The following is a 21,732-nucleotide window of genomic DNA, read 5'->3' as shown; positions in this document are numbered from 1 at the left end:
GTTTTGTTTTTATTTTTCTACTTTCTCAAGGCAAGAAGGAAGTCCTGTAAGACATATTAATACATTTAAACTATATGTGTTCCTTTGCCTCTTTCCTGTTCCAAATACACTGACTTATAACTAAAACAGATAGGAGTAGTAGGTGGTACTGGTGACTTATTTATCTGATTTCGGCTTATAATGTGAAGTGGTTTTAGGTTTTGTTTTATGCCCCAAAGAGAAACATATGTACTCCCCAAATTCTGCCTTTTTAACACCTTAGATGATGTGGAAGTAGTCACTTTAACATTGCTTTCTAATAAGACTTTCACTCTTTTAAAGTACCCTATGATGAGAGGACCTGATCTTGCTGCTGCTCCGTATAGTACTCAGAAATCATCTGTTCTACCTCTTTATGAAGTAAGTTGTTACTTAAATCCTTGTGTTACAGAATAATTTGTGTGATTTAGAAGTTAATGCTGTTATATTGCATTTTAGAATACTTTTCAGGAGCTCCAAGTAATGAGGCGGAGTCTGAATTTGTTTAGAACGCAAATGATGGATTTAGAATTGGCAATGCTGCGTCAGCAAACCATGGTTTATCATCATATGACTGAGGAGGAAAGGTAACAGTTCATATGTCTTAACGTTGACTTAAAATATTTTTCATTCTAAAAAGCATTTTAACTTTTTTTTTTTTGGAAGCTGAATTTTATTTACACTGCTTTGTACCCTTTATCTAGTTTGTGAACCAGTGTAAATAAAATTGGGCACAATGTTTTGCTAAGTACACTTCTCTGTCTTCGCTGAACTGAGGAAGACAGTGGTTGGAATCTGTTTCTTATTGTCTGGAATGTTTGTGATGGAAGCTAGAGGAAGAAAAAGCAGTTATAATGGTTATACTCACTGCAGACGCTGTTGCGCTAATCTGTAGAACTTGGGGTTTCAGTAACTTCTGAAAGCTTGTGAGAGTTGTGACACTGAGTTTCCTACTAATAGGTATGAAGTTGATCAACTGCAGAGTTTGAGAAATTCAGTCCGAATGGAACTCCAGGACCTGGAACTGCAGCTGGAGGAGCGCCTGCTGGGGCTGGAGGAGCAGCTCCGCCCTGTGCACTTGCCGTCAGCCTTCCGCCCCTCGGCACTCATGGTATGCTTCCTCGGGTTGTCACGGTTTTTTCACTCAGAACTTGTTAATAGCGTTCCACACAATTTAGGACAAATGCCTTAATTTAAAAACAACGTATTTTAAAAATGGCATTAGAGACATGCCATGTTTAAAGATCCAAATACTGTTCCCTTTACATTTTTCCTTTATTTTGGATCTTTTCCATTCTGTATGTTTTTTGAGGAATCAAATAAGATCTTTGTAAAAGCAGAAAAACATGTATACAAATGAAAATAGAGACAAACACACTCTCTCTCTATTTTGTACCACTATTCTTACTCCTAATGTTCCTTTTCATGCAATTTGAACTTCAACAATTGTATTCTTATTTTTGCCAAAATCTTTAAGTTGTAGAATATATTGTTTTGAAATGTTGAAACAGTGAACTCTTCTCTTTGTTAATTGAACATAACTGATTTTGTTAAAAACAATTGCATGAACACACACGTATATATGCACACATAGCAAGTAGAGTAAGAATGTGTGTGTGTGTGTATATGTATATGATAGCACAGACTACGCATATCTTGTCAATGAATATCTCATCAGCAGTTTTGATCTATTTGATCTCATCAACAGTTTTGATCTATTATTCTGAGAAATGTGCGTTGGTGAGATCAGAGAATCAGAACATCTTCTATGCAACCTTCAGTCACAGTAACACATTTTATAGGATCCTGTGACAGCTGAGGCTGACTTTTGTGACATAAAGGACTGCTTTAGAGCAAAAATAATTAGCTCATTTTATTATAAAGCACTTGCAATTTGAAAAAACTACACACACAAACACACACATATATCACATATATATATATATATATATTGTTTTGCTTTTTCAGGGAATGTGTGGCAGTAGAAGCGCTGATAACTTGTCATGCCCTTCTCCATTGAATGTAATGGAACCAGTAAGCCTCTTTCCTTTTAAATCACTGGGGAAGGGAATGATATCGTATTTCATAAACACACAGTTTTCCTAATGTAGATGAAAAAAAATTTAAATACACAATTTGATAAGGTAGTTAATTTGATTAGAAGTGAGTCTGGCACTTCTTGAAGTCTGTTGCCATCTTTGGCCAGTAGAAAGCCAGTTAATTGCAATAATGATTTATCTTCATGGCATAAAGGAAATAATGCATCATAAAAAGTAATTTATATTTCAGGAAATGTGCTTTCACAGTCTGATTCCAGGTTCTTTAGGTAATTGGATCTTTAAGATGACTACATTTTGAACAAAGATTAATTTTTATTGTATTTTAAATGAATTAGTTCATTTGAGGGCATTATGAGTTTTTTTTACTGGTTACTTCTCTTTGTAAGTAATTTGGACACCCATGTGGAACCAAGTAAAATTTCATCCAGCTATAGCCTAGTTAAATATTTAATGGCTTGATCTCACTGTGAATTTGAATTTTTCTTGCTGTTTTTGCAAATGAAATTGAGTAGTAACTAAATGAGTGCATTCGAATCATGTCTCTACAAGTTAAATGATTTGGGGCAGCATCGAGGATATTAATCTTCTTTTAACTACCAATATTAATTTAAAGAGAGAAGAATTACAGTTTTTCTGATCTCTAGGTCACTGAACTGATGCGGGAACAGTCATACCTAAAGTCTGAATTGGGCCTGGGCCATGGAGAAATGGGATTTGAAATTCCTCCTGGAGAAAGCTCAGAATCTGTTTTTTCCCAAGCAACATCAGAGTCATCGTCTGTGTGTTCTGGTCCCTCTCATGCCAGTAGAAGAACTGGAGTACCTCCTATTGACTCAGTGGGCAAACCCAAAGCCCATCTGGTACCAAGCAAGAAATTATTCCGAGCGTCAGTGGCCCTAACACCAACTGCTCCTTCTAGAACAGGCTCTGTACAGACACCTCCAGATGTGGAAAGTTCTGAGGAAGCTGGAGCAACTGAAGAAACCTCAGAAGCTGTAGGACGTAAATCTGAAGTGGAGGAAGAACAGGGAAAAGTCTCATTATTGCCAGCTGCTGAGGAAGTGCATAAAAATGTGGAGCAAGATGAGTTACAGCAAGTCATAAGGGAGGTGAGTAAAATCTATGCTTAATTAATTTATTTTGAATAGGTTTTATTTTAACATTATTTATAAGGTACTCCTTTGATTCGCTTGTATTCAGTAATTTTCCCATTGATCTAGCTCATGTCTATTATGTTTGTAATGCTGTTTCTGCAAATTTCATACTCCCATGTGAAATAATTGCGATTCTCTATAGTCACTCTGGTGAAGAAGATATGTGTGGGTTTCAAAATAGGTGAACATGTGACGAGGACTTTAGACCTCTGTTTCCACCTTTGTAAAATTAAGGATTATAATTTAGATCTCTTCCAAGATTAAAATCTGCCATTTTATAATGTCAGTTGAGATTTTAAGAAGTATGAAGCATTTAGTGAGTAGAGACCTATAGAAATTATGTAAGGCATTCAAAGATAGAAATATAGAATTAAAGTTTACCCTGTGTGATTAGCAGTATGCAGACCTGAAACATTTAGCAATAGTTCTAGGTTACCAAAAGGACTGCAGAAACTTAGGAAGACTAGTAATCAAAGGCAAAATATTTGAGAAATTAGTAAAATAGTTGCTTTTGACACCAGGATCAGATGGTAAGGAACAGTATGGATATCATTTAAAAAAGGAAACTGCTATAGATACATATTTATGTATGACTTTTTTTTTCCTTTTCTCAAATCACATTGTGTCTTTGGATGCAAAGTTCAGTAGAATGCATAAGATAAAAATTACATGTGTTGAATTTATTTTTTTCATTCTGTCCCTGTCTTAAGAGTAACTCTGAGGAAGAACTGTAATTATTTTTAGTTCTTTCCATAGTTCTTTCCATAGTTCTTGATCATGGATACTAAAATCCATGATAAAGAGGATCGTTCATTCTTTCCATTAGTAAAAAGAATAGCCTACTGTGTTTTTAAAAACATGGTTTACAAGTGTACCTGCTCTGTAAAGGAGAAAAGAAAAATGGATGTAAGACCATGAAATCCTTAAGCCTAAAGTCTAGTAGGAAGGTAAATAGAACTGACTCAGGGAATAGTTGAAAAATCATACAGAAAAGCATTTAGTATAGTGTATTGAGAAGTAAGGATTTAGAAATGGAAAATACTGAAATGAACCAGAGAAATAAGAGTCAGTGGCTCCTTTTTAATCTTTGTACTTGCAATAAATTCAGTAATGTGAATGTAACACATTTTTAGAATTAATTTGTGAGTAACATTGAACAAATTTTTAGTGGTTATAGGTCAAGAATGGTGGCAACAATTTGCAGCAACATGCATGGACCTAGAGATTGTCATACTGAGTTATTATGTCAGAGAAGGAGAAATACAGGATGACATCCCTTGTATGTGGAATCTGTAAAGAAATGATACAATTGAACTTACTTACAAACAGAAAGAGACTTGCAGACTTAGAGAACTGAACTTACGGTTGGCAGGGGGAAGGGAGAGGGGGATAGTTAGGAAGTTTAGGATGGACATGGACACCTTGCTATATTTAAAATGGTAACATTGTAGCACATGGAACTCTGCTCAATGTTATGTGGCAGCCTGGATAAGAGGGGAGTTTGGTGGAAAGTGGATACATGTATATATATGGCTGAGTCCTTTCACTCTTCATCTGAAATTATCACAACATTGCTAATGGGCTATACCCAGAACAAAATCAATTTTTTTTTTTTTTTAAAGAATGGTGGCAACATACCAAAATGTTTTTTTCCAATGAGCCATTGTTCCTCTGGGTCCAAAGATTAGTTTATGTATGAGGTGCCATCATTTACAGCTGCATGACAGTAACTTGAGAAGTACCTTGAAAATAAAGTCAGTTTTGCTTTATATGACATTAATATATGCATTCCTAAAAATCATGCTATGCAGATTTGTGTAGTAAAAACTACAGAGCTCATGGGGAAAATAGTATTAGAAGCATAACATTCAAAACTTGTCAGTGACAGATTTTTGAAAAGATGAAAACCTAATAAAAAACAGTTACACTGTTCTGTTAAGAAATAAATGCTACAATAGTGTGACACTGCCTTGAAAAAGACCTGAAATTTGCTTCTGGAATTGGATTTTGGAAGGGCTGCAAAATAAGTTACTTGTGAGTTACTGTGACGTGGTAGAGGGGGGTGATAATGAAATCCAACAGAAATTGTAATGCCAGATGCAGACAGGTGTGCTTCACAACACAGTGAATTAAGAAATCTGGTAGCTGTTTAATGTTTGTGCATGTTGGGTGCTCTGTTCCTAGGTTCAGCTGACATTCAGACAAATTAACACTTATAAAACAAGCATTCTGTCAATAGCAGAAGACACTGCATGTATGTAATTTCTTTTCATGACGTGAATTACCAACTTGAAATTTAAAAGATCTTAATTCTATAAATTTATTTGTCCTATAAATGTAATTATTTTGTAGGTTGGTTGTGTCTGGCTACTATTTAGCAGGCTCTATACATCCACCTTGCTCAGTTAGTTAGGTGTGACTGATGGTGTTTCACGTCAAAGATCAATTTTTGAGTAGAACTAAGTAATTATTTTTCTTCATAATGTATTTGTTAACTGAGGAAATCAGTTTTAAAGGTACTCCCTTGACACAAAATATGGTATTTTTGTTCCCTTTAGCTTGCTTTGGTTTGAAAAACTTCCTTGGAAACTGGACTTTATATACTCATTTGGCACAAATACTCTCTTAATGCACACTTGAGTCCTCATTTTTAATGTTTCCTTGGAAACTGGACTTTATATACTCATTTGGCACAAATACTCTCTTAATGCACACTTGAGTCCTCATTTTTAATGTTGCTAATGGATGGCCTGATATGTGCTGTAAGTGATTTCCTGATAGCTCAGTTGATAAAGAATCCACCTGCAATGCAGGAGACCCTGGTTCGATCCCTGGGTCAGGAAGATCTGCTGGAGAAGGGAATGGCTACCCACTCTAATTAATATTCTGGCCTGGAGAATTCCATGGATAGTCTGTGGGATCACAAAGAGTCAGACAAGACTGAGCGACTTTCACTTTCACTTTCAAAGCATCCCTAAACCAGAACATTGATTTTTTGGGGCTGGTAGAACTTAGCATATATAGAAAACTTGGTTGTTCCCATCATACTGTGGTGGTGCTAGAGAATTACTTAATCATTTATAAGAACCTCCCTATTAAATATGGGAGATTTTATAATTTGAAGGACTGACATGTGAGACAAATGTTTGAAGAATTTTTCAGAATTTGTTACTGTTAATTAGAAACTTCCTGATTCAGAATTTGACATAGTTTGGAGGAACTTTAGCTTAACACTGACCCTTTTAACTGTCTCCAAAGAAGAGCTTACCAAGCAAATTGTATAGTAGATGAAACAGGGCATAAGAGGAACATTGATGTCCTTAAAAAAAAAAAAAAAAACTGTTTTGAAGCGCTTTAAAAGCATATGTTAATGGATAAATTAGTCTAATGTCATCTATAATTTTAAAAATCATTTGGGTTATTATCATTTTAGCTCAGTTACAATGGTGTTCTGTTAAACTTTGCAAAATATTTAAAATTCAGATTAGTCTTGATTCTGTTCATTTAAAATGGGTAATCTTTTCCCTAATGTTACTGAATTCCAGATTTTTTAAACTCTTATTGTATCAGCTACCAAGAAAAACAGAATTGTCTTCCCAGCAAATTCTGGGTCCCTAACCCCATAAACAAAGCCATTATTCAGGAAGGGAAGATTTAAGCTTGGGTTGAACAGTTTTGCAGGTGAGGATTAAGCATGTTTGGCAAACACTTTTAGGGAAGTTTTCTTATTGCTCTCATGGGTGCATGAAAACAACGATGTCTGTCAGGCCTTTGTTTCCATTATTTCACCATATGTGAAGTTTTTTAAAAGAATGCTTTCATTACTTATAATACTGATACAGTAGAATTCTTTTGAAAGAGAACACCGAAAGAAAAAGTAAGTAAAAAAGATTACTTAATAGAATAAATGAGCATGTGTCCACAGAAGCAAATTGAACAGAATTAAATGTCAGAGTATAAAGATAGATTGCTCTGTGTAGAGTTTTCTTCTTTGTTCATTGACGTTCCTAGGCTTGGTCCATGCCTCTGAGTAACTGTATTTCATCTGGCACACTTTTGTATGTATTTTGGTAACTACACAGCTTGCCTGTGTTCTTACTACAATTCTGTTAGTGATCTCTGTAATAATGGCTGCCGCACAGGAGGCACTCAGTAGAGACTAATAAATGGATGTGTTGTCCCACACTTTAGGCTTGCTGTCATCTTGTTAATATGCCAATGTGCGTTCCTTCCTTGATCTCAAGGAGTCTGTCTTCAGTGGGTATTACTTTTTGGAAGTTATAAAATGGACTTCACCATCCATTCCACTGATTTTCTCACTACTTATCCTTCCCCACCTCTGTAATGTGGGAGACTTTGGAACTAATTTCTGTGTTCATACATTTGTTACTTCAATAAATAATCAAAGGCATTTTGTCATTTTCCAGTGCTTATATGTAGTCCTTTTTTTTTCACTTTCTCTTCTTTTTTGCGTGTGATACTCTTTCACTCTCTCATTGATGGCATTTATTCAGACATTCATTGAGCACTTACTGTGTGCCAGAACACACTGATAAACTTCCATTTGAGTGCACCCCTTCCATTCTGATTCCCTTCTGCTCTCTGACTAGTGGGGACTGTCTTACCAGCTAGGCTTCTTTCTGCTCCCTCTCTTAAGGTGCTCTTGCTACTGCTTTCATCCTCACTGTTGTCTGCAGTTGGCCTTACTTTTTCATCACTATGTTAAAATTCACTATTCTCTGACAACTTTTTCCTCTTCTATCCCATACTAGTCTCTCATTTTTTATTCTGTTCTTACGTCATTAATGAGTTAACAGTTTTTCCTTTTTAATATTTTATGAAATGTTTGTTCTGAGCCCACGTAGATAATGACATCCTTGGTAGAGACTTTTTATGTTTTACTGCAGTGATGTCTGTACCCATCCCTACCCTCCAAATGTTGGCATACTTTTTTGGTTTGTAGATAATACTTTTGGGCTAGTTTGTTTTTGAATGATGAAGAATGAAAAAAAATTTTTGAGTGAAGTGTGATGAGATGTGCATTGGACAACAGGACTGAAAGACTCTGCTAAGTCATTGTCTTTTGTAAATATGGATTTACAGAGGATCTAATTTAACACACTACATTTGTACTTGTATGCTGTGGCAAAGAAATTCTGGTATCATATTTGTGTCCAATATATATTTGTTTAAAAAACGAATCTGAAGGACTATGAACTTAACAGACCTTTGATGTTTAAAGTTTAGAGACACTGGTAGAAGGTACAATGAGAAGATTTTATTTATTTAAAATATATTTCAGTATAGATAGTTGGTAGTTAAGGAGCATTTGTCTCTCTGAATATTTATGTATCAGTTCAGTTCAATCGCTCAGTCGTGTCCGACTCTTTGTGACTCCATGAATCGCAGCACGCCAGGCCTCCCTGTCCATCACCAACTCCCGGAGTTCACTGAGACTCACGTCCATCGAGTCAGTGATGCCATCCAGCCATCTCATCCTCTGTCGTGCCCTTCTCCTCCTGCCCCCAAATCCCTCCCAGCATCAGAGTCTTTTCCAATGAGTCAACTCTTCACATGAGGTGGCCAAAGTACTGGAGTTTCAGCTTTAGCATCATTCCTTCCAAAGAAATCCCAGGGCTGATCTCCTTCAGAATGGACTGGTTGGATCTCCTTGCAGTCCAAGGGACTCTCAAGAGTCTTCTCCAACACCACAATATATATAGTCTGTAACGTATATATTGCATGACATTATTACAGAGCCATTTTTGGAAAGACTTCCATTGAGATGTGTTCAGGATGTACTTAGGAACATTTTAGGAGAGAGATCAGGCTGGCAGGAAACTGAAAATGTAGAATTTTTAAAAGCTGGTTGAGTGCGTCTTGAGTGCTGATTCGGGAAGGCATTATCAGTTTATTTGAGGAAACACACATGTAAAGCCTTCACAAAGGGCTACTCAGAGGTAATGCACTGGGCTTCCCAGGTGGCTCAGTTAGTAAAGAATCTGTGGCCAATGCAGGACATGCAGGAGCTGTGGGTTTGATCCCTGGGTCCAGAGGATCCCTTGGAGGAGGAAATGGTAACCCACCCAAGTATTCTTGCCTGGAAAATCCCATAGATAGAAGAGATTTGTGGGCTGCATTCCATGGGGTCACAAATCAGAGAGAAAAAGATGTAGGTGTGCATGTGTAGTGTTTGGGCATCTGGAGAAGAAAATCTTGAGGGAATTGTCATTGCCTCTAGATCTGTTTGCGTTTTCTAACAATAAAATGACATGTAAATCCTCATCCAAAGCAAAATTTTCAGTCAGGTGACAAATGTACCATACAACTAAATATTGACTTATTTAGAGTTTATGGTTGTTTTGGTGGTGGTGTTCAGTCACTCAGTCGTGTCCGACTCTTTCCTACCACATGCACTGCAGCATGCCAGGCTTCCCTGTCCTTCACCATCTCCTGGAGCTTGCTCAAATTCATGTCCATTGAGTCAGTGATGCCATCCAACCGTCTCATCCTCTGTCTTCCCCTTCTCCTCCTACCTCAATCTTTCCCAGCATCAGGGTCTTTTCTAATGAGTCAGCTCTTTGCATCAGGTGGCCAAAGTATTGGAGCTTCAGCTTCAGCATCAGTCCTTCCAATGAATATTTAGGGTTGATTTCCTTTAGGATTGACTTGTTTGATCTCCTTTCTGTCCATGGGACTCCCAAGAGTCTTCTCCAACACCACAGTTCAAAAGCATCAATTCTTCCATGCTCAGCCTCCTTTATGGTCCAACTCTCACATCCACACATGACTACTGGAAAAACCATGGACCTTTGTTGGCAAAGTGATATCTCTTCTTTTTAATATGCTGTCTTAAGTTTGTTATAGCTTTTCTTCCAAGGAGCAAGCACCTTTTAATTTCATGACTACATTTACCATCTGCAGTGATTTTGGAGCCCAAGAAAATAAAGTCTGTCACTGTTTCCAATGTTTCCCCATCTATTTGCCTTGAAGTGATGGGACCAGATGCCATGATCTTAGTTTTTTGAATGTTGAGTTTTAAGCCAGCTTTTTCACTCTTTTCTTTCACTTTCATCAAGTGGCTCTTTAGTCCCTCTTTGCTTTCTGCCATTAGGTAGATAGACATTAATTTAAAAGAAAAACAACATAAAAGTGAACATAATATTTCATCAGTTCTTTCAGGTTATTTTGTGTCATAGGGTAAATTATCTATGAAGCTTTAACATTTGTTAATGCTCTCAACTTGAGAATTGTGTTATTTTGTAATGGAGTTATTTGTATTATGCTAGACAAGATCTCAGAACATGATCTGAGTTTGAGGATAGATGGATGTGATTCCCTGCTCTCTGTCTCTGTATTTCATGAAGGATTTAGACGAAGATTTAGTTTTCTTTGTAGTTTGGCTGACTGTAGAAATTAAATGTTATTTACTTGTTTTTTCTGATAACAGAATAAAATGGATTATAGTGATGCTGTTAAGTTCTCGTTTTCTTCTTTTTTCCATTCTAGATTAAAGAGTCTATTGTTGGGGAAATCAGACGGGAAATTGTAAGTGGACTTCTGGCAGCAGTATCTTCAAGTAAAGCATCCAATTCTAAGCAAGATAGTCACTAATGGAATTTATAGGTAAATTTTTCTGAATTTCTTTGTTTAGCTAAATGTAACTTAGTACTTAGTTTTTAATGCTTTTTCTTAGTATATAGGTCTGTTTCCCTAGCTAAATTTTTATTTTTAGGAAGTATGTAATATGTTATTTTACAGTGTGAAAACCTTTTATAACCTCATTTGAAGTGTAAGTGATTCAAATCTCATAATCTCAAACCTCCAAGTTATACTGATATTTTATCATTTTATTGAAATTTCATTATAGTAAATAAATTCTGGAATTGGGGAAATTGGGACCTTCAAACCTGAATTTTGATAGCACTGCCCTGATTATAATATTTTCAAATGGATGAAGATTTCAAGCATGCGTGCATACCAAGATTTCAAGATTTAATCATAAATTTTTAGTGTCTTTTGTTTTTTAAAGAAACATCCCATAGGTCTCATTGTATATAGTACATTAGGTCTCATATCTAATCATGTCATAATAAATAATGGAGAATCTTTATTCTCATCCTTCCTTTTGAAGACTTTTCAGTAATAATTGAAAAATGCTTAATTTTTACTTTTCTTCCTTTTTTTAATATTTGCGTGGGTCCTGTTAGCTGCGTGATACTGGAGTTATCAAGGATATACACTGGTGGGGGTGTCATTTGTGCTTCAGAAGATACTTGCTGCTGAGCTGGGCTACTGTATACAATGTTTATTTCTTCTGTGCATATCTTTTCAAAAAACATAGAAATATAGGCACTTTGCTGACTTTATTTCTTTTCTAAACTATCAAAACCATAGCCATTTGAAAAGCCTAATATTTATTTGTATGTCAGTATTTTCCAGTTGATTGCCTAGGTAGAATTAATTTTAAAACTTGAAAACTTCCATAATTAAGCAACTTATAAATAACATATTTCTTCAGACTAGCTTCTTAAAACACTGACCTCTATGAGGTATTTACTGTGCAATAACTGATTCATTTTTTGAGAGCTTGAAACAACCAATGATACTCCCTCCACTGCTGTTAATTAGTGTCACTTCCAAGAAGAAAAATTATCCTGTTGTAAAAACTGCTTTTAATTCTTGAGGAGGTTACTAATAGCAGTAGGATAGAATTTATGTTACCTAAAACTACTTAATGTTCTTACACTGTAAGCATTGTTATTTTACCCAAGACAATTGTAATTTTATTGTAGTTAATGTAGTTTGGGGATTTTTGTTTGTTTGTTTATTTGGAAACATGTCTTATGTTAAACACTATGTACTTTTTGCATTGTCCAGACTTCTTTATTATAAGGACATGTTTCTTCTTTTAGATTAAACAGTAGATTATTGCCAAAATAATGGGGCCTGTGACTTGAATGGATAGAAATGAATAAGCTGGTTTTGTTTTTTCATAATGGAAGTAATTTAGATTTTTGTTTTCTCATAAACAAATTTTAATTCATTCTTAACCAGTGAGAACTGTTTGTTTTATGGGGCGGGGGGGAAGGAAGGTAGTTTCCTATTTGGTTTTATATATGTTAAATAAATGTGTAAAGTAACAACCAGATGTTATTAGAATTATTCTTTAGCATTTATAATTTTCAACTCCTATTATATTTCTTTGTGTGAAATTTTAATCAAAAGTGGTTGAGAGGTTAACAATATACTTTGAAAGAATATCTAAAAGGTTTTTTAAATGTTTGAATTATCACATCACACAAAGGCTGATTTCTAAAAAAAAATTAATAAAGTATTTATTTTGCCTAACATGTTTTTAGTGATTTATTTTCTTGAACCATAACATGAAGAATTTGGATTAGATTTGATAAGTAACAAGACCCAAAAGAATTGGAGCATATAATCTATTAGGCTAAAATTCTCTCTTCCTGAAAAGGCGTCTACGATGCTTTCAAAAATGTGGTTAATACTAGACCACCATGGAGAAAGAATGCACACTGATGCCTCTTGGTCTCATCTAGTTCTGTCGTCTTAATTATTACCATCTGAGTCAAAAATTTTCTTTAAACTGTACTGTTAAGCTACAAAGAACAGACATTAAAATATTACTTTATTCTCTGGCCAAATTCAGCAATTTGACTACCCGATTCTAATAATAGTAATGATACATATAAACCAAGCACTGATATTAATACTAATATTAATACAGATATCAATGATTTTTAACTAATCAGCTTTGTAGCCACTTACAGTTCTTTTCTGACTATGTAAGAACCCAAAATTTGATAATCAGTATTAAATAGCTTGATTCAATGGGCAAATCCCTTACAAAGTTTGCATGTAAAATAAAATGAACTTAAGCACTATCCGAGTTTCATGTTTACTCCCATGTTAAAGCTTGTGTACTCAAACATTTGAAAGCTACTGTATTCAAGCCACCCTGCTAGCTGCTGAAATGAATGAGAGGGGGTCTAAATGGAAGAACAGGGCACCTTTTTTTCCTGAATGGGTAAGTTTAGAAGTACCAAATAAAAAATATGAAAATCAAAAAGAATTTGCAGGAGGGAGCCTGGGATGGTTGGAGATGTAAGTCTTTACCAAGAAGACTTAGTTTCAGTAAAGACTTAATGGGAAATGGAAAGGATGGAGTTTAAGTAATTAAGAATATTTTAGTTCTTGTTGTTCAGTTGCTTAGTCATGTCTGACTGACTGTGACCTTATGGACTGCAACAGGCCAGGCTCACCTGTCCTTCACTATCTCCCAGAGTTTGCTCAAATTCATGTCTATTGAGTTGGTGATGCTATCCTAACCATCTCATCCTCTGCTGTCCCCTTCTCCTCCTGCCTTCAATCTTTCCCAGATCAGGGTCTTTTCTAATGAGTCAGCTCTTCCTATGAGGTAGCCAAAATATTGGAGCTTCAGCTTCAGCATCAGTCCTTGCAATGAAATATTCAGCGTTGATTTCTTTTAGGATTGACTGGTTTGATCTTGCTGTCCAAGGGATTCTTCAACGGTCCCAAAATTCGGAAGCATCAATTTTTTGGTGTTCAGTCTTCTTTATGGTTCAACTCTCACATCTGTACAGGACTACTGGAAAATCCACAACTTTGACTCTACGGACCTTTGTTGCCAAAGTGAAGTCTCTGCTTTTTAATACACTATCTAGGTTTGTTATAGCTTTCCTACCAAGGAGCAAGCATCTTCTAATTTCGTGGCTGCAGTCACTGTTCACAGTGATTTTGGACCCCAAGAAAACAAAATCTGTCACTGCTTCTACTTTTCCCCTTCTATTTGCCATAAAGTGATGGGACAAGATGCCATGATCTTAGTTTTCTGAATGTTGAGTTTTAAACCAGCTTTTTCACTCTCCTCTTTCATCCTCATCCAGAGGCTCTTTAGTTCCTCTTCACTTTCTGCCATTAGAGTGGTGTCATTGGCATATCTAAGGCTGTTATATTTCTCCTGCCAATCTTGATTCCAGCTTTTGATTCATCCAGCCAAGCATTTTGCATGATATACTCTGCATACAAGTTAAACAGAGTGACAATATACAGCCTTGACATACTCCTTTCCCAATTTTGAACCAGTCCATTGTTCCATGCTTGTTTCTAACTGTTGCTTCTTGACCTGCATACAGGTTTCTTAGGAGACAGGTAAGGTGGTCTGGTGTTCCCATCTCTAAGAATTTAACACAGTTTGTTGTGATCCACACAGTCAAAGCCTTTAGCATAGCCAATGAAGCAGAAATAGATGTTTTTCTAGAATTCCTTTCTTTTTTCTATGATCCAATGGATGTTGGCAATTTGATCTCTGGTTCCTCTGCCTTTTTCTAAACCCAGCTTGTACATCTAAAAGTTCTTGGTTCATGTACTGTTCAAGCCTAGCTTGAAGGATTTTGAGCATAACCTTGCTACTAACAGCATGTGAAATAAGCACAGTCATAAGGTAATTTGAATAGTCTTTGGTATTGCCCTTCTTTGAGACTGAAATGAAAACAGACCTTTTCCAGTCCTGTGGCCATTGCTGAGTTTTCCAAATTTGCTGGCATAATGAGTGCAGCACTTTAACAGCATCATCTTTTAGGATTTGAAATAGCTCATCTGGAATTCCATCACCTCCACTGGCTTTGTTCATAGTAGAGTTTCCAAAGGCCCATTTGACTTTGAAGTCCAAGATGTCTAGTTCTAGGTGACTGACTACACCTCATTGTTATCTGGGTCATTAAGACCATTTTTGTATACTTCTGTGTACTGTTGCCACCTCTTCCTAATCTCTTCTGCTTCTGTTAAGTCATGGTAGTGACTTCTGTCCTTTATCATGCCCATCCTTGTATAAAATGTTCCCTTGGTATCTCCAGTTTTCTTGAAGAGATCTCTGGTCTTTCCCATTCTATTGTTTTTCTCTATTTGCACTGTTCATTTAAGAAGGCTTTCTTATCTCTCCTTGCTATTTGAAATTCTGTATTCAGTTGGTTATATCTTTCACCTTTTTTAAATGGAAGGTGGACATTACTGAATTTCAATTTTCAACAAAGAAATTTTTTTCATCTTGAACAAAAAAAAAAAAAATTTGTCATGAAATACCACTTAGAGTAATACTTCTATATTTCTCCACACATGGAAATCAAATTACCTGAGATTTTGTGGAAATGAAGATTCTGATTGTGTAGGTCCAGGTCCTACTTTCTTGGCTCCACATTCCTGCATTACTAGAAGCACTCAGGTGAAACTGATGCTTTCATTAACTGTACTTTAGTAGCAAGGATTTATATTAGTAAGTCTTACTACCTATCTGCTAGTTACTTTGGAGAGAGAAAGTTGGTAAGCAGGAAAAGGAATTTTTATATCCAAAGATATGTCAGCTTAGAGGCCATCTTCAGGGAGCTTTTCATTATAGCCCAAAGGTAGTAACTGGAAACAAATGTATACCAAAATGAAATAAGGATACTAAAGAAAATTACAGCCCATATCTTTGATGAATATAGAAAATTCATTTTGTATATTTTTGCCCTTCATTTTGCCCTTCTTTGAGACTGAAATGAAAACAGACCATTCCCAGTTCTGTGGCCAGTGTTGAATTTTCCAAATTTGCTGGCATAATGAGTGCAGCACTTTAACAACATGAAAGAAGGGCAAAAATATACAAAAATTCTCAAGAAAATATTAGCAAACCAAATCCAACGACACATCAAAGACCATGACCAGACTAGATTCATCCCAGGGCCACAAGGATGGTTTAAAATACACAAATGAATATGATACACCATATCAACAAAAGAAAAAACCCACATAATCATCCCAATAGATAGAGGAAAAGCATTGGATAAATATCAACACCATTCATGATAAAAACCTCTTACCAAATTGCATACAGAGGGAACATAGCTCAACAGAATGGAAGCTACTTATGACAGACTCTCAGCTGATACGATACTTAATGGTGTGAAAAGCTGCTGCTGCTGCTGCTGCTGCTAAGTCGCTTCAGTCATGTCCGACTCTGCGACCCCATAGACGGCAGCCCACCAGGCTCCCCCGTCCTCGGGATTCTCCAGGCAAGAACACTGGAGTGGGTTGCCATTTTCTTCTCCAGTGCATGAAAGTGAAGTCGCTCAGTTGTGTCCAACCCTCAGCGACCCCATGGACTGCAGCCTTCCAGGCTCCTCCATCCATGGGATTTTCCAGGCAAGAGTACTGGAGTGGGGTGCCATTGCCTTCTCCGGAAAAGCTGATAGTCTTCCTGATAAAATGTGGAACAAGGCAAAGATGCCCCAGTCTCACCACTGCTATTCAATAGTACAGTATTGGAAGTTCCAAAGTAATCAAGCAAGAAAAAGAAAGACAAAGTACCCAATTTGGAAGGGAAGACATAAAACTCATTATATGCTGACAGTCAAAGCTATGGTTTTTCCAGTAGTCAGGTACAGATGTGAGGGTTGGACCATAAAGAAGGCTGAGCAGCAAAAAACAATGCTTTCAAACTGTGATGTTGGAGAAGACTCTTAAGAATCCCATGGACAGCAAGGAGATCAAACCAGTCAATTCTAAAGGAAATCAATGCTGAATACATATTGGAAGGACTGATGTTGAAGCTGAAACTCCAATACTGTGGCCACCTGATGAGAAGAGCTGACTCACTGGAAAAGACCCTGATGCTGGGAAAGACAGAAAGCAGGAGAAGAAGGGAGAGACGGAAGATGAGATGGTTGGATGACATCACCAACTCAATGGACATGAATTTGAGCAAACTCCAGGAGATATTGAAGGTCAGGGAAGCCTGGTGTGCAGCAGTTCATGGGATCACAAAAAGTCAGATACGACTGAGCAACTGAACAACAACAACAATATGCAGAAAATATTACATTCTATGTAGAAAACCCTAAAGACTCTACACACAAAGTACTAGAATGGATAAAAAGATTAATCACAGTAGCACAGGATACAACATTAACATACAGAAATCTGTTGCATTTCTTTATACTAACAATGAACTATCAAAAGGATATAATAAAATAACTGCTTTTGAAATCACATCCAAAAATAACAAAAAAACAGCTTAGGAATAAACCTGACAAAAAAGGTGAAAGACAATGCTAGAAATAACCATAAAACATTAATAAAAGAAACTGAAGATGATTCAAAGAAATGGAGAGAATTCCAAGCTCTTGGATTGGAAGAATTAATGTTGTTAAAATGGCTTTAATACACAAAATGATCTATATATTTAATATGATCCCTATCAAATTATCCATGACACTTTTCACAGAACTATAATAATCCTAAATTTCATATGGAACCCATTAAAAGACCAAGAATTGCCAAAGCAATCCTGAGGAAAGAGAACAAAGTAGGTCACGTACTCCAGACAATCCTACAAAGCTACAGTAATCAAAACATCATGATACTGGCACAAAAACACACATATGGATCAATGGAACAGCATAGAACCCAGAAATAAACTTAACGCATTTATGGTCAATTAACCTTTGACAAAGGAAGCAAGAATATACAATGGGAAAAAGAGGCTCTTCATCAAGGGGGGTTGGGAAAGTTGGACAGTTCAGTTCAGTCACTAAGTCATGTCTGACTCTTTGAGATCCCACGGACTACAGCACTCCAGGCTTCCCTGTCCATATTCAAATCCTGGAGCCTGCTCAAATTCATGTCCATCGAGTCAATGATGACATCCAACCATCTCATCCTCTTCTGTCCCCTTCTCCTGCCTTCAACGTTTTCCAGCATCAGGGTCTTTTCCAATGAGTCAGTTCTTCACATTAGGTGGCCAAAATATTGCAGCTTCAGCTTCATTGTCAGTTCTTCCAACGAATATTCAGGACCAATTTCCTTTACAATTGACTGGCTTGATCTCCTGGCAGTCTAAGGGACTCAAGAGTTTTCTCCAAAACCACAGTTCAAAAGAATCAATTCTTTAGCACTGAGCTTTTTTTATGGTCCAACTTTCACATCCATACATGACCACAGAAAAAACCATAGCTTTGACCATGGTGACGTTTGTCAGCAAAGTAATGTCTCTGCTTTTTAATATGTTGTCTAGGTTGCTCATAGCTTTTCTTCCAAGGAGCAAGTGTCTTACTTTCATGGCTGCATTCACCATCTGCAGTGATTTTGCAGCCCAAGAAAATAAAGTCTGTCACTGTTTCCCCATCTATTTGCCATGAAGTGATGGGACCAGATACCATGATCTTAGTTTTCTGAATGTTGAGTTTTAAGCCAGCTTTTTCACTCTCTTCTTTCACTTCCATCAAGAGGCTCTTTAGTTCTTCTTCACTTTCTGCCATAAGGGTGGTGTCATCTTCATATGCAAGATTATTGATATTTCTCCAAGCAAACTTGTTTCCAGCTTGTGCTTCATCCAACCCAGCATTTCTCATGATGTACTTGGCATCAAGTACATCAAGACCATCCCCTAGAAAAAGAAATGCAAAAAAGCAAAATGGCTGTATGAGGAGGCCTTAAAAATAGCTGTGAAATGAAGAGAAGCAAAAAGCAAAGGAGAAAAGGAAAGATAGGCCCATCTGAATGCAGAGTGCCAAAGAATAGCAAGGAGAGATAAGAAAGCCTTCCTTAGTGATCAATGCAAAGAAATAGAGGGAAACAGTAGAATGGGAAAGACTAGACATCTCTTCAAGAAAATCAGAGATACTAAGGGAACATATCATGCAAAGAGGGGCACAATAAAGGACAGAAATGGTATGGACCTAACAGAAGCCGAAAATATTAAGAAGAGGTGGCAAGAATGTACAGAAGAACTATCCAAAAAAGATCTTAATGACCCAGGTGACCGTGATGATGTGATCACTCACCTAGAGCTAGACATCCTGGAATGTGAAGTCAAGAGGGCCTTAGGAAGCAGCACTACAAACAAAGCTAGTTGAGGTGATGGAATTCCAGTTGAGCTATTTCAGATCCTAAAAGATGATGCTGTGGAAGTGCTGCACTCAATATGCCAGCAAATTTGGAAAACTCAGCAGTGACCAAAGGACTAGAAAAGGTCAATTTTCATTCCAATCCCAAAGAAAGGCAATGCCAAAGAGTGAATATTCAAACTACTGCACAATTGCACTCATCTCACAGGCTAGCCAACTAATGCTCAAAATTCTCCAAGCCAGGCTCCAACAGTACATGAACCATGAACTTCCAGATGTTCAAGCTGGATTTAGAAAAGGCAGAGGAACCAGAGATAAAATTGCCAGCATACATTGGATCAGCAAAAAAAGCAAGAGAGTACCAGAAAAACATCTATTTCTGCTTTATTGACTATGCCAAAGCTTTTGACTGTGTGGATCACAGCAAACTGTGGAAAATTCTGAAAGAGATGGGAGTACCAGACCACCTGACCTGCCTCTTGAGAAATCTGTATGCAGATCAGGAAGCAACAGTTAGAACAGGACATGGAACAACAGACTGGTTCCAAATAGGAAAAGGAGTATATCAAGGCTGTATATAGTCACCCTGCTTATTTAACTTATATGCAGAGTACATCATGAGAAACGCTGGGCTGGAAGAAGCACAAGCTGGAATCAAGATTGCCGGGAGAAATATCAATAACCTCAGATATGTAGATGACACCACCCTTATGGCAGAAAGTGAAGAGGAACTGAAGAGCCTTTTGATGAAAGTGAAAGAGGAGAGTGAAAAAGTTGGCTTAAAACTCAACATTCAGAAAATGAAGATCATGGCATCTGGTCCCATCACTTCGAGGCAAATAGATGGGGAAACAGTGGAAACAGTGACAGACTTTATTTTGTTGGCATCCAAAATTAGTGCAAATGGTGACTGCAGCCATGAAATTAAAGATGCTTACTCCTTGTAGGAAAAGTTATGACCAACCTAGACAGCATATATTTTTAAAAATTTATTTATTTTAATTGGAGGCTAATTACTTTCCAATATTGTAGTGGCTTTGCCATACATTAACATGAATCAGCCATGGGTGTACATGTGTTCCCCATCCTGAACCCCCTTCCCACCTCCCTCCCCATCCCATACCTCTGGGTTATCCCAGTGCACCAGCCCTGAGCACCCTGTCTCATGCATCGAACCTGGACTGGTGATCTGTTTCACCTATGATAATATACATGTTTCAATGCTATTCTCTCAAATCATCCCACCCTCGCCTTCTCCCACAGAGTCCAAAAGACTGTTCTATACATCTGTGTCTCTTTTGCTATCTTGCATATAAGATTATTGTTACCATCTTTCTAAATTCCATATATATGTGTTAGTATGCTGCTAAGTCACTTCAGTCGTGTCCGACTCTGTGCCACCCCATAGACAGCAGCCCACCAGGCTTCCCCATCCCTGGGATTCTCCAGGCAAAAACACTGGAGTGGGTTGCCATTTCCTTCTCCAATGCATCAAAGTGAAAAGTGAAAGTGAAGTTGCTCAGTCGTGTCCAACTCCTAGCGACCCCATGGACTGCAGCCTTCCAGGCTCCTCCATCCATGGGATTTTCCAGGCAAGAGTACTGGAGTGGGTTGCCATTGCCTTCTCCGTGTGTTAGTATACTGTATTGGTATTTTTCTTTCTGGCTTACTTCACTTTGTATAATATGCTCCAGTTTCATCCACCTCATTAGAACTGATTCAAATGTGTTCTTTTTAATGGCTGAGTAATACTCCATTGTGTATATGTACCACAGCTTTCTTATCCATTCATCTGCTGATGGACATCTAGCTTGCTTCCATGTCCTGGCTATTATAAACAGTGCTGCGATGAACATTGGGGTACATGTGTCTCTTTCAATTCTGGTTTCCTTGGTATGTATGCCCAGCAGTGGGATTGCTGGGTCATATGGCATTTCTATTTCCAGTTTTTTAAGAAATCTCCACACTGTTCTTCATAGTGGCTGTACTCTGCATTCCCACCAACAGTGTAAGAGGGTTCCCTTTACTCCACACCCTCTCGATCATTTATTGTTTCTAGACTTTTGGATAGCAGCCATTCTGACTGCATGAGATGGTACCTCATTGTGGTTTTGATTTGCATTTCTCTAGTAATGAGTGATGTTGAGCGTTTTTTCATGTGTTTGTTAGCCATTTGTATGTCGTCTTTGGATAAAAGTCTGTTTAGTTCTTTGGCCCATGTTTTGATTGGGTCGTTTATTTTTCTGGAATTGAGCTGCAGGAATTGCTGTATATTTTTGAGATTAATTGTCAGTTGCTTTGTTCACTATTATTTTCTCCCATTCTGAAGGTTGTCTTTTTACCTTGTTTATAGTTTCCTTCATTGTATAAAAGCTTTTAAATTTAATTAGGTCCCATTTGTTCATTTTTGCTTTTATTTCCATTACTCTGGGAGGTGGGTCATAGAGGATCCTGCTGTGATTTATGTCGGAGAGTGTTTTGCCTACATTTTCCTTTAGCAGTTTTATAGTTTCTGGTCTTCCATTTAGATCTTTAATCCATTTTGAGTTTATTTTTGTGTATGGTGTTAGAAAG

At 37.1% G+C, this 21,732-nt stretch overlaps 1 protein-coding gene across 8 annotated transcripts in view; it reads left to right on the top strand.

The window, feature by feature from the left end:
* Window positions 1-12,566, top strand: part of ITPRID2 (ITPR interacting domain containing 2) — a 97,560-nt gene extending 84,994 nt beyond the window's left edge. For 6 of the 8 annotated variants that reach the window (XM_055572018.1, XM_055572014.1, XM_055572015.1 and 3 more), the window contains 7 exons: window positions 322-399; window positions 478-605; window positions 979-1,129; window positions 1,987-2,052; window positions 2,723-3,187; window positions 10,742-10,858; window positions 11,443-12,566. In XM_055572018.1, coding sequence (XP_055427993.1) covers window positions 322-399; window positions 478-605; window positions 979-1,129; window positions 1,987-2,052; window positions 2,723-3,187; window positions 10,742-10,846 — 993 coding nt within the window. In that variant the 3' untranslated portion in view covers window positions 10,847-10,858; window positions 11,443-12,566. Of the gene's footprint in view, window positions 1-321; window positions 400-477; window positions 606-978; window positions 1,130-1,986; window positions 2,053-2,722; window positions 3,195-10,741; window positions 10,859-11,429 lie in introns of all 8 variants that reach the window. The other 2 variants (XM_055572019.1, XM_055572022.1) reach the window with 2 other exon arrangements.
* The last annotated feature ends 9,166 nt before the right edge of the window (window positions 12,567-21,732 follow it).

The sequence above is a fragment of the Bubalus kerabau genome, chromosome 3 (genome assembly GCF_029407905.1).
Source record: "Bubalus kerabau isolate K-KA32 ecotype Philippines breed swamp buffalo chromosome 3, PCC_UOA_SB_1v2, whole genome shotgun sequence".
In the NCBI taxonomy this organism is placed as follows: Eukaryota; Metazoa; Chordata; class Mammalia; order Artiodactyla; family Bovidae; genus Bubalus; species Bubalus kerabau.
Note: the sequence above shows the minus strand (reverse complement) of the source record. Positions and strands in the feature narration are given on the sequence as shown.